This window comes from Lactuca saligna, chromosome 8 (genome assembly GCF_052625555.1).
Source record: "Lactuca saligna cultivar CGN05327 chromosome 8, ASM5262555v1, whole genome shotgun sequence".
NCBI lineage: Eukaryota > Viridiplantae > Streptophyta > Magnoliopsida > Asterales > Asteraceae > Lactuca > Lactuca saligna.
This window is the reverse complement of record NC_136424.1, coordinates 185,172,731-185,185,142: the sequence shown is the minus strand read 5'-3', so window position 1 is coordinate 185,185,142 and position 12,412 is coordinate 185,172,731. Positions and strand designations below refer to the sequence as shown.

General features: G+C 32.9%; 1 protein-coding gene and 1 non-coding gene across 2 annotated transcripts; one reads left to right on the top strand and one right to left on the bottom strand.

The window, feature by feature from the left end:
* Nucleotides 1-230: 230 nt before the first annotated feature.
* LOC145013491 (small nucleolar RNA R71) lies at nucleotides 231-337 on the top strand. Its single transcript, XR_013665047.1, has one exon. It is a non-coding gene; the product is annotated as a small nucleolar RNA R71 (small nucleolar RNA).
* Nucleotides 338-5,709: 5,372 nt separating this feature from the next.
* On the bottom strand, nucleotides 5,710-7,533 carry LOC145010936 (peroxidase 27-like). Its single transcript, XM_078969529.1, has 4 exons — nucleotides 7,287-7,533; nucleotides 6,991-7,179; nucleotides 6,645-6,807; nucleotides 5,710-6,334 (listed from the first exon to the last, which is right to left on the bottom strand). Exons 1-4 carry the CDS (start codon nucleotides 7,503-7,505, stop codon nucleotides 5,928-5,930), a joined length of 978 nt encoding a protein of 325 aa, XP_078825655.1. The 5' UTR covers nucleotides 7,506-7,533; the 3' UTR covers nucleotides 5,710-5,927.
* Nucleotides 7,534-12,412: the final 4,879 nt, after the last annotated feature.

Here is a 12,412-nt window from a genome sequence, read left to right as displayed (position 1 = left end):
ATGTTAAGCATTGCCATCACCACATCCATCTCTTCAGGTTGTGCACCCCAACTCCTTTAATGCCTTCATTCCTTGGACTATGATATTCACGAGAGTGTTTTGCGAATTCTTCAATTAATTCCTTGACTTCGCTTGGATTTTTCTTTGTAAGTGGTCCTTGAGAATCAAGGAGTTGTCTTGTCATCACATTTACCCCATCATAAAATATGGACACCTCTTGTTGAATGTTAAGGTCATGTTGAGGACAATTCCTTAACAACCCTTTGTAACGTTCCCAAGCTTCGTAAAGTGACTCTCCGGGGTTTTGCTCAAAATTAGCTATTGCCTTTTTAACTTTAGCAATCTTGGATGGTGGATAGAATTGGTCTAGAAACTGCTCACGCATTTGAGCCCAAGTAGTTACTGTACTGGGTGCGAGTGCTTTTAACCAATCCTTTGCAACTCCTTTAAAGGTAACGGGAAGCATCCTTAGCAAGACGGTGGCTCTGTTAACATTTGGGACATTAAAGTAATCAACAATGTCATTCACTTCATCTAAGTGTTTGAACGCATCCTCATGATCCTTTCCATAGAATGGGATATCGTTTAGTGCGAACAAGATATGTCCCTTCAGCTCGAATGTGGCAGTGGAAGGGATTGCAGGTTGTATTAAGTCTGGACCAACATCATCTCGAATTCTCTTTCTGTAAGCTCCCATGGACATTTCTCCAATATTTTCCATCTCGTTCCTTGGCTCGTTCTCGGTTTCACTCGTATGTTCTTCAAATTCAGGCTTGGTATCGTATTCGGATTCGGTTTGGACGAGTATTTGATCCAAGTGTTCAAGCTTGCTCTTGTTCTTCAAGGATGAACTTGACTCCCCCGTTTTCTTCCCCGATTTCTTTGAGAACACTGATTTGAATTCTTGTAAGGGCGTCTTCTTCTTATGAATTGCAGACTCAGGATCTTCAAGCGGTATCACCAAAAGGGTGTTAGAGCCTTTGGTCATGAACTCCTATAAAAAAAAAGACGTAAAACTGAACTAAGAAAAACAGATTAAATAAGCAAAACTAAGGCAGATAGAATTCACGTCGTGAATCTAAAAGGTTCACGTTGTGAATCATGTAATGCATAAAGTAATAAAAATAAAACAAAAAAGTAACTTCTTGTAGGTTTTACACTATAAAAAGGATCGATTACTTTAAGGCAAACAAACTAATAATTAATTAAGCTGTTCCCCGGCAACGGCACCAAAAACTTGATGTGCACGGAAGTACCCACTAATTTTAATATTTCTAACCTAACAAACTTAGACTATCTATGCACATGTAGGTAATGTACCTACTCAGATTACAGTATAGCTATGGTAAGTCGGGTGTCGATCACAGGGAACAGTGTTATTAAGTAATCTATTCACTACTAAATTACTCTAACTATTAATAAGCTAAAAGGGGTTTTATCTAATTTTGCAAGTTTAGATGAACTTAATTCTTTAACAAAAACTCAATCAGTAAACAAACACTTCTGTTAGTTCGAATCCGCTTTCACTCAATGGTTAAACATTAGCTGTGACTATTACTGTTGGTGACCAATTAAGGAAGTATTAGCAATTTAGTTCTAAATATACTAATTATTAATCAATTCATATAAATCTATTTATGGTCATACAATAGTTAACACATAATCAATTATTAAATAAGATTGGAGCTATGAAAGATTGATTAATCAAAACACAATTACAGTCATAATATGAGTTCTCTAACAAAACTTGCTTTAATAATTCAATTACTAATCTAAGATTTGTTTGATCTTAGCTCCGATAAACTAGTGTTCACTATATTATTAGGTATTCAAGTTTATGCAGATTTGTGTTCACTAACTACACAGAACAAGAATCCAAAGCAATCAAATGATTAATTCAAGCATGGTAGATAAAATCAATCAACACAAGCATATCACCAACAAGTAAAATCCCGTCTAATGCATTAAACCATGAGTTCTAGCTTCATCTAGCTAATAGAAGCAGGTAGATTTAGCTGGACATATTAACAGCTAAACAAACAAATACTATATTCAAAAACATGTTTAAATGTACCAATCTAAAACTACAAATTATGAACTCCTCTTTCCTTGGTATTAAAACCATCTTCCAGGGCTTCTTTTCCTCTGAATTTCGTCTCCAGGTATCCTCCTCAGCCAGTCAAAAGTCTTTCTAATCGTAATGGAGAAGGATATATACATTCTCTAAAATCACTATTCAAATTATGGGAATTCAAACCTCACATCGTGAACTCGAAGTTATTGTAATCGCCAAGGATTTCTCTCCCCGGATGCTTATCCTCTATCTTTCTATACTCACGTCGTGAACCATCAACCGTTCACATCGTGAGTACATCTTTTTTGGGTGTTTTTCTTGTCTTTCAAGCCTTCAACCTCCAAAGTTCAATCCTTTAACGCTTTTAGTCCCTTTCTTCAAAATGCCTTCTTTTTGGTTGCAAAATGTAATTTAACCTTCTAAGTATCATTATTCAATGCAAATGACCAAAATATATGTATGAATGCACTTAAATATTACCTAAAAATATGTATAAATATGGCAATATCACACACACGCTCCACTAATTGACCAACAAGGTGCAATGTGCAACTTCATGGATTAGCACTAATTCCATATTTTTCCTAAAGTAACTAAGATTTGAGAATTTATAAAAGTGTTTAGTTGATTCATATTTCATTATACTTATAATGGAAGGTTGCGTCCTATCCTACCCGTTCGGCTAACGACCCTCTATAGTCAAGAGTGCGGTGGGTAAGAGTGGATATTCATTCAATTGCTATTTTATAGGCAATTTTCCTAAACACCCCTTAAATATCAGCTTCGTGGATGACGCCTACTAACGGTAAGACTGACTCTTTACTCATACATATATAATATTAAACTTTTAATTTTATATATAGTATAAGGGTGTATTTTACACTTTTAAAATACTAGGTGGTCTAATTAAATAAATTATACATTTTAATTTAATTAAATATAAACCATATCATTATTGTTTTATTAACTCTCTTTTCATTATACATTTAATTAACTTAATAAAACCATAAGGGTGTAATTTGAACTTTTCAAACTACTAGGGTTTTAGAAATTAAAATTTTCAAAATTAAACTTTTAATCAAAAAATTTAAATTCCAAAACTTGAGGACAAGTTTTAAAACTTTTCAAAACATTAGGGTTTAGAATTTAAATATTTCAAAATTAACTTTTAATCAAAAAATATAAATTCCCAACCTTGACGACAAGTTTTGAAACTTTTCAAACATATCTTGATCAAATTACAAATAATTCAATTAATTACAAATAATTGGTGATTATCTAAATATGATGTAATTCAATTTCATGCAACATAATCCATCAAATAATTCAAATAAATCAAGTTTATCATATAAGACAATGATTATCTAATTAATTTAACAATTATCTACTATTTTGGTACAGATAATCACATAATATCAATAAAAATCGGATTTTATCAATAAAAAACGTTTATGGTAATTATTCCACAGCCAAAACAGTAAAAATCCCAGAATTTTTCTGTCTGACCCTGGGACTCGTCGAGTCAGCCTGACTCGCTGAGTACATCAACTAACTCGCCGAGTCAGTTAGGCATAGGACCAAAAACTTCGATTTTCAGGCAATGAATGATTAAACAAGCATCAAATATATCAAACAAATAGCCTAGGCTCTAATACCACTGATTGGTTTTGAACACTATATCAATCAATGATGTACATGCAAACCCTAAAGTTTTGGATCTGGTTTATATAATAAACATGCAACAATCATCCAAAACTCATAAACCTAGATCTAGCATACAATAAATGAATTAGGATTTGAATTAGGGTTTAGATCTTACCTTTCAATGGTTACAAGAGTACTTTGATCTTTAAGAAGCTTAGTGTCACAAGTAACACACCTCTAATGGCTCACAAACAACAAGAGCAAGAGAATAATGTAGAGGTGAGAGGATGAAAGGCATAAAAACGTCCAAGAAGCCTTAGGGATTACTTCCACATGTTTTTGCGGCCTTAGGGGTTCCTTATATAGTTAGGCTATTAGGGTTGTCAAACAAGGAAACCCTAATTTGACTACTTAAGCTCCAAGCAAACCATGGACTCTCTTCTTAGAAGCCTTGGACGAATTCTTATGAGTTTCCCCATAGATTTCGTCCACTCTAACTTCCATGGAGTCCATTAGCCCATTTATGCAACTATCTTATAATTACAATTTCAGTCCCCATTATTTAATTAATCTCTTTTAGCCACAGAATTAATTCTTGTTTAATATTAATTAAATTATATGATGTCTCTATTAATATATTATTCATATAATATATTAATAAACCATAATAACATCTCTCTTCATAAATTATCCTATCAAGTTGCTTTGTTGAAGGCAACCCAAAAAAACCCTACACAACTAGGTAAGTACTTACTAAATATAGTTACGGGCTTAGACATTAATCCAACATATATATGAGTGTGTATGTAGGTGTGCATCTTTATAATTTTTGTACAGAAAATAACATTCATTTATACAAATAAAAAAGATAAAAGTTTGAATGATTAATGGGTGCTAATGGTGCATATGGTTGTATGTGCGTTAGTCAAAATCATGTAATCAAAATATAACGATGTTGTAAAAAAATGAAACAAAAAAAAAAAAAAACGATAATTGACCATCGAAAAATAAAAAGTGCAAAAAAGATAGTAGGTAATTTATAGGTAAATACGTATGGATCACCTACAAATATCCATTTACAAATATCCATTATCCGTAGGTAATTGCCTACAAGTTACATATAATAGCTTTTCTATAGTTGTTTTTGAATGATTAAACATTGTTTTTTGGCTTGATTATTTTTCAGAACAATATTACATTTTTTTCTTCAACAAGTTAGACATCATATAAACATACATATAATCTCATATACAATCAAAATTTATGATTCTTTTCATGTTTTGTCAATTTTATATATAGACATGCATAGACATGTCAATACATATATAAAATACAAACACATATACGCATACATTGAAATATATCCACATAAATACACATATATACAATATATATCACAATAATAATAATAATAATATTAATAATAGTAATAAATATTATATAGTATAATACGAAAGGATAAAATAAATAAAATAAAAAAATATTAATTATAAGTGTATCAATAATTATAGTAATAAAAATATAATAATTTATAAATGTAATAATACAAATAAATTAATATTATATTTATAACATCAATAATAACTATAATATATTAAATATTAGTAATAATTTAGATAATAAAAAAGGGAATTCAAAGCTTACTAAGGATTATCTACTAAATACCAACAAAATTATTATATGTTGCAATTTATTAAGTGTTCTGTAGCAAATTACATACCTACACGATTATAATTTATAGCTATCCTATAGGAAATCTATCACTAAATTAGGGCAAACATTTTTTATAGTCAATATTTCGCTATTCTGTATGAATTTTCTACTGGTTCTGTAGGTATCTTTTGTAGCAGCTAAACTAGTTTTCTGTTAGGGTTGCCATTCATTGTTTATGATGTCTTTTAACTATAGCTTTTTGCTATGACATGAACTTAAACGATTGTTTTTTTTTTTTTTCATGGTAGTGTTTGTACAATAAATTATGTACTCCATAATAACGTTAACATCACCCTTTACAGAAAGAATACATTATGTGTCTAAGATAATTGAATTTTACATATCACCAACATTCAAGCAACAATGAATTGGAAACGAAATAAGGTATTTTGTGGAAGTAACAAGGATGACTTACCTCGATATCTCTTATTAAAATCAAATCACTCTTCAATTTAGTAAGTTTTAAGGGAAAACACAATTAATTACTTCAACTCATTTAGTTTATTAGAGCGCAATGTCTTCTGATCTCACCGGCCTTGCCAGTTAGAACTCCAATTTGTCCCATTTTCACCATTGATGCTTGAAAATCTTTAAAGAATGTGTACCCATGAGACTTAGCTTGAAGCTTGACATAAGCACTTGTAGTTTTATCATTTAGAAGTGCAGCATCGGACTGAAACAAGCCTCTCCTTTTCAAAACAACACTGTAGTAATCCTCATCGAATGTTTTTGAACTCCCTGGATCCATTGCAAGGAGTGTGGTTGTGTCGGTTGGAAAGCATATTCTTTTCAGTTCAGGTACATACCTCGGGTCTAGGGATGGATCGGTGTCACCTTTGCCTGTAAAATTGTACAACCTGGTCGCAATGGTAGAGCAGTGTGAAATCCCGATGGTGTGTCCTCCTTTAAACAAATACAATTTCAAAAGTTATATTGGTTAGTCTTTATATAGGGGTGTAAGTCCAGAAAAAAGTTAAAACTCTTAATTTCTAAAGCCAAAATCCGTGTTTTTTTTCCTACCATAGAAAAAGATGCATTTTTCATATATACTGCTCAATTAAAAAAATTATTTATACCAGGTTTGGCAATTGTCTTTTTTCTTACGTATTACAAAAGAGAAACGAAAAGAAAATGCATGGTATTGAAAATAATTTAACAGGAAAATCCGTTTTGTTTGCACTAGTTATTGCAGTTAGAAGTACTGATCAAATACCTGAAAGAACTGCCAGGTCTTTAACGCTGAGACCCTTGGAGACAAATTGTGCTTTGAGTTGAGTAATGTTGGCAAAAGGAGCAGGAAGTGTAAAACTCTCGGATGCTATTGATACTCTTCCATCTCTTCTCCCTAATGGCACTGGCCAATATGGGCCCTTAATCTGAATTAAAAAGAAAAAACAATACGTAGGTTTTTTTAGAAGAATGTAAAAGACATAAACACGCCATCATTAATGTGCCCTAGTGAAGGTCTAGGAGTGAACCTCAGATCTTTGTTTATTATACATAGGAAAAAAAATAGATTTTTTTTTTTCATGCAAGTATTTACTCTGACAATTAAATACCTGGTGGATTGCATCTCGAGCTACCAAAGATAAGATGTCTGCACAAGAGACAACACCAGGACATGCGGCTTCTACAGCAGTTTTTGCAGCGTCAATAACTTGAAATCCTCTGAGGGAAAGATTTGGAATTCCGTCTTTCTCCGCTTGGTTTTTTCTGGTAGAGTTTATCAACACTGAACCATCACATCCCTGTACAAACGTCATATAAAATGTCATATTACACATTTTCTATCTTAAATTACAATTCAGAAGATTAATTAAAATAGATAAGCAATGCACGTTGTTATTGCACATACCCTCACAAAGCAATCATGGAATTGCATTCGTAGCAAAGCAGCAGCAAGAGAAGGAGCACGATAAATGTAGTTTGCTGTTGTCCTTTTTACAATAGCTTCAGCTCTGGGACACGTCTTTTGGTAGAACCCTAATTTTAGCGGATAGCCATTGGCGATGTCAAAGACAAGAGCAACAAGCAAAAATTGTAGAAGAAGTGAAATGTGCTTTTGGACTGCCATATTCCTTAGAGACGCATGCACAGAGGGAGAGATGATTAGGAAGTTGTAGACTCTTCAATTTATAGCTTTGATGATAACTAAGTCACCTGTGAATGCGTCTATGGATGAGCTGTTTTAGAGTTTATTTACATTGTCAACCTTAGCTCCATTTACCAACTATATTCCAATCAATCAAGGCGTGTGACGTATTAAACGGTGAATGTGTATTGTATGTTTGGCACAATATCTTATGTTCTCAAACTCAGTAAGTATATATTCAAAATAAGTATATTTAGGTGTGTGTGATTTATCCTTCAAAAAAAGTATCAAACAGAAGAGAAGAGAGTACTGTTTCTTATATCTGGCGATTAGAACATTTTCAATATCATAAGATGGAAACTGAACAATGTGGTTGGTTTACATTTTCTGTTCGCCCGTTTGGTTACATCTAATTATGGAGAATCTTTGTCCATTTGACCAATTCTGATGAATAATAGGGAAAACCAAATAAGAGATAATCTATGCAGTCACATGGAGGCACGAAGGCTTCCACTTGGGTTTATTTAACATCTTCATCTGCATATGAATATATAAAAAATTTAAAAAAAAAAAAAAAAAAAAAAAAAAAAGAAACTGAAAAATAAATATAATTAAAATGATTAACAATCATTTGACTGACTAGTTCTTGTACCCATGTCCTTTTGCCCTAATATAAGGTCATTCCTTGGGTTTATCATGTCGATGGATACTCTCTCTTTCAATTGTTTCTCCCTCTCTCTTGTCACCTCTCCCTCTCTATAACAAGGTTCCCACACCTATTGTATGGTAAAATAACCACACTTCGAGTGGAAGACACCTATGTGGCAAACGAGTGTGGTTCTTATGGTACTACTCCTTCCATCCATAGGCCAAAAATTTTGAAGTTAATTAGCGACCCGATGCTGCAAAATAAAACCTAATCTAGCATGCACCAACTAATGATACATAAAAGAAAAGGATATTAAGTAATCTAACTTTGGGTGATAATTAATGACACGACACGACAAAAATAAACTATACGAAACAAAATTGGGAGAAAACTGAAATTCGAATTCATGTTCATGTCAAATCTAAAAAAAAAAAATTTGTCTAGTTTGTGTTTGAAATTCGATACGAAATTGTCACGATTTAATATTTGTTTGTTGTGTTTTTCGTATTTGCCGTGTTGTATATAATTAAATATTATTTAAATAAATCAGTTGTTATATTATATTATCTTTGTCGTGTTGTGTCGTGTTTCTCGTTTTTTAATTGTTCATTTTCGTATTAGTTAAAAAAACATGTATCGTGTCGTCTCATGTTCGTGTTACATAAAACATTAACGTGTTGTATCGTATCAGAAAAAACACGACACAATTACTCTATTTGCCACGCTATATCTAACATATATAAATGATTTTTTTTAAGAAAATAAGAACTTCTATTATGTTTTTGAAAAGTAACCACATTCTTCCAAATGTTTTATTCCAGACTGCTGTTCATATTTTGGAGTTATTCTTTACGCTTTTGCACAACGGTAATGTTATATATGTATAAAAGTGTCGTGCGTAGTTTCAAAAGAATGTAATTGGATTTAAGACTATTTGTAGGTAGATAACATGCCCTACAATAAAAATGTCTTAAAAATGATGACATCTTTTTGTAAAATTTGACGATGTTACGAAAGACATAATTGTATCATATTTTGAATAAATCTACAACATATAAAATATATATCATGTTTTAGTGCCAAATCAAAATAAAAAAATTGTGAGATGCTTTATATATTTTTTGTATGTCGATCTTAAAAGTAACAAATTGTTTTGTATTTAATTTCATCGTTTATGGCCACAAGAGTGCATCCCATCGTCGAAAATCACAACCACCATCGCTCCGTGGCTTCGTCCTCTTATGTCAATTGGTTCCTCCGCTAGCCCATGCTCTTCTTTACCATGCTTTCTCTAGAAACTCCTCCTCTTTTCTCGGTCGCTCCCCCATTAGTCGCCATACAAAAGTCGAAATGCCAAGGCCAAAGGAGTCAGAGCTACCAATTCAACTTGGTATGTGTTCATGTTACTCTTCCAATATCATTTCCTCGTTACATCTCCCGTTTCGTAAACCTAAGCCTTAAAGAATTAAATTAAATTTCAGGGATTTTTTCTGGTCTTCTACCTTTATTTTGTATTGATTTGGAACATAGGGTTCATATTTTATGGAATCATATAGGAAATTTTAAATAAGCTTCATTTTATGTTTTGATGGATTTTTAATTTGATTTTTGCAATAACATATATAAGTGTTGTAGGAGTAAATGGTTGTGATGCTTTCATAGGGACAACTTATAATATAAAAGTTTTTCTCTGTTGTTGTTAAATCTGTTTGGGTTTTTAATAGGGGTCTATACTCAAACAATGGTGAAATCCAAAGGGCATTATACAATGAGAAGTATGATGTATACTCAAACAATGGTGAAATCCAAAGGGCATTAAACAATGAGAAGTATGATGTATCAAAAATAGACACTATTCATGCCAAACATTAAGCAAATGTTTTCACTTCATGATATTATAAGTAGATATCCTAATAAAACAAGTCTACTAAGAAGAAAAGACAACTATAATAATATAGTAGTATATGTAGGTGGAAGGAGCCACTGTCTGCTTCGTAGTGGTGGTGGTAGATGGTTTGCTTTGGGCCACAACAATCAAAATCTTTTTAAGTGGATGGTTTTGCTTTGATAAAGATACAAGTAATAAATTGTGTTCTAGTTCTGTTATCTCTAACTCCAGTAATATGTGCATCTTTCCATTACAGTTGTCCGTGATTTAAATGGATGGTAACCACTTCAAAATTCTTATACATACTAATGGTTAAAAGTATGAGCTTTAGGAAAAAAAAACATTAGTACAAATATTATATATGAATATGTCTATATTTTGTCTATATTATTTGTTGAATACATGTCCATCTAAATTCTATGTTCTATGGAGAAGCTTAAACACGATTTGTATACAATCTTACACGAACAACAACATTATTTTTCATGGTCATCTTAGGAGGACTTGATTTTTAAATGTAACATCCTAAAAATACAATTCGAAAATTTCATTTTAAAACATTAATAAAAACCATAATTGTTAATCATAAACATAACTCGTAATATCAAATCAGAGTATCATCTCAAATCATATTTTTTTTTATCAAAGTAAACATCTCAAGCTAAAAATTCTTAGTGTGTGCCATGCAATCATCCCAAGCTCTTCCCTCCGCTACTGGAAGTACCTGAAGCCAAAATTGAAAACAATAAGCACAAAGCTTAGTGAGTTCCCCAAACTTCCAGATACCAAACATAATCACATACTGCAAACATTGGGCCTAGCCCATTGCATCGGGCTTCGCCCGACATCGGATGGATCCGGCATCAGGCCCCGTCTGGCATCAAGCCCCGCTCGGTATACAGATCTGTTTCTACCAAGCCCCGCCCGCTACACATATACAACAATAACATATAAACATGCTAACACAATTAGTATACTATAACTACCAGTCTCAAGGCCCCACCTATTTTGGGCTCCACCCTTATTCTGCTACTAATGAGATACGGAACCCCGTCCACCCTCAGCTAGTGATGAGATAAGATCGAACAGTTAAGTTCGCCTTCATCACCAAGTAAACTAAAGATGATATGTAGGGTTATGTTTCGGTTTCGCATGGAAAAGTTAGTTATATACTTCAAATAAGATTTTTTATGCAGTATTTGATTCAAGAGCTAACTTTTTTGTCACACGTCATATCGACTATTTTTATGATGTGAAGGTCCACAAATATAAGCATATAATGTCTGAAAATCACTTTCTAATGCTTCCTTAGGATAGATATGCTATTTTTTAAGTACTGGAACCATTTTTCTTAGAAAAGAATATTGTATTTGATTTTATTAAAGAAAACGTCGTCATTCGAAATTTTCCAAAAGCCTGTCATCTAGGTTGGAAAAGAAAAAGAATTCTTGTTTAAATCTAAACCATTATATCAAATTCATTTCGGGCCATTGGATTGAGAGGAAACCAACTATAAATTAGAAGGTCCCTTTCCTTAGAAATTCCACGATTTAGCTCCCAAATCCCTCCCTCCCTCCCTCCCTCCCTCATCCATCTCTCTCTCTCTCTCTCTCTCTCTCTCTCTCTCTCTCTCTCTCCGGATCTCTCCTCCTCCCGGCCACTGTCAAAATCGAAGGAAACCACCACCGTCCGCCAATCTTCGTTGCACCGAAAAACTGAGAGCATGTCCGTGGAACAGATACTTCCCTCCATTCTACGATACAGTAGTTGACAAACCCCTTTCCAACCACCAACCTCTGATCAGCCACCTACGACAAGCCAAATGCTACCGAAAGCCGCAACTAGCCGCCGATTATCGTTTCTAGAATATTTTCAGTCAGTATTTAGACAATTTCGGATCAAACTCCATCCAAGTACTATTCACACCAATCAATATCACTATTTATTGGTTAAACTTACTATTCATCGGGCTGTAGAACTGTCATTTTTCAAAAAATCCTAATATCTTATGTTTCTCACATATGTTTCAAACAAGCGAGTGTCACAACCCCAAGTTAAATCTTTTATCGTTTTCCGTGAGTGGGGGGGGGGGGGGGGGGATGGGATTGGATACTTGCAATAAACAATATTACTTATTTAAGACTTATGGAAATCTTAATAAAACTATATCAAAACCGTGTTTAAATTATAGATATGGTGGAGTGATATTATACTAACTCTAAATGAATACCAAATACATAATTAATGTTGTGGAACTTTGCATTAAGGAATAACAGAATATTGTGTATTCGTGTAGAAAAAATCACATTATTCTTTTTACAGTAGGAATAATACTCGAACACTTGTTTCTGA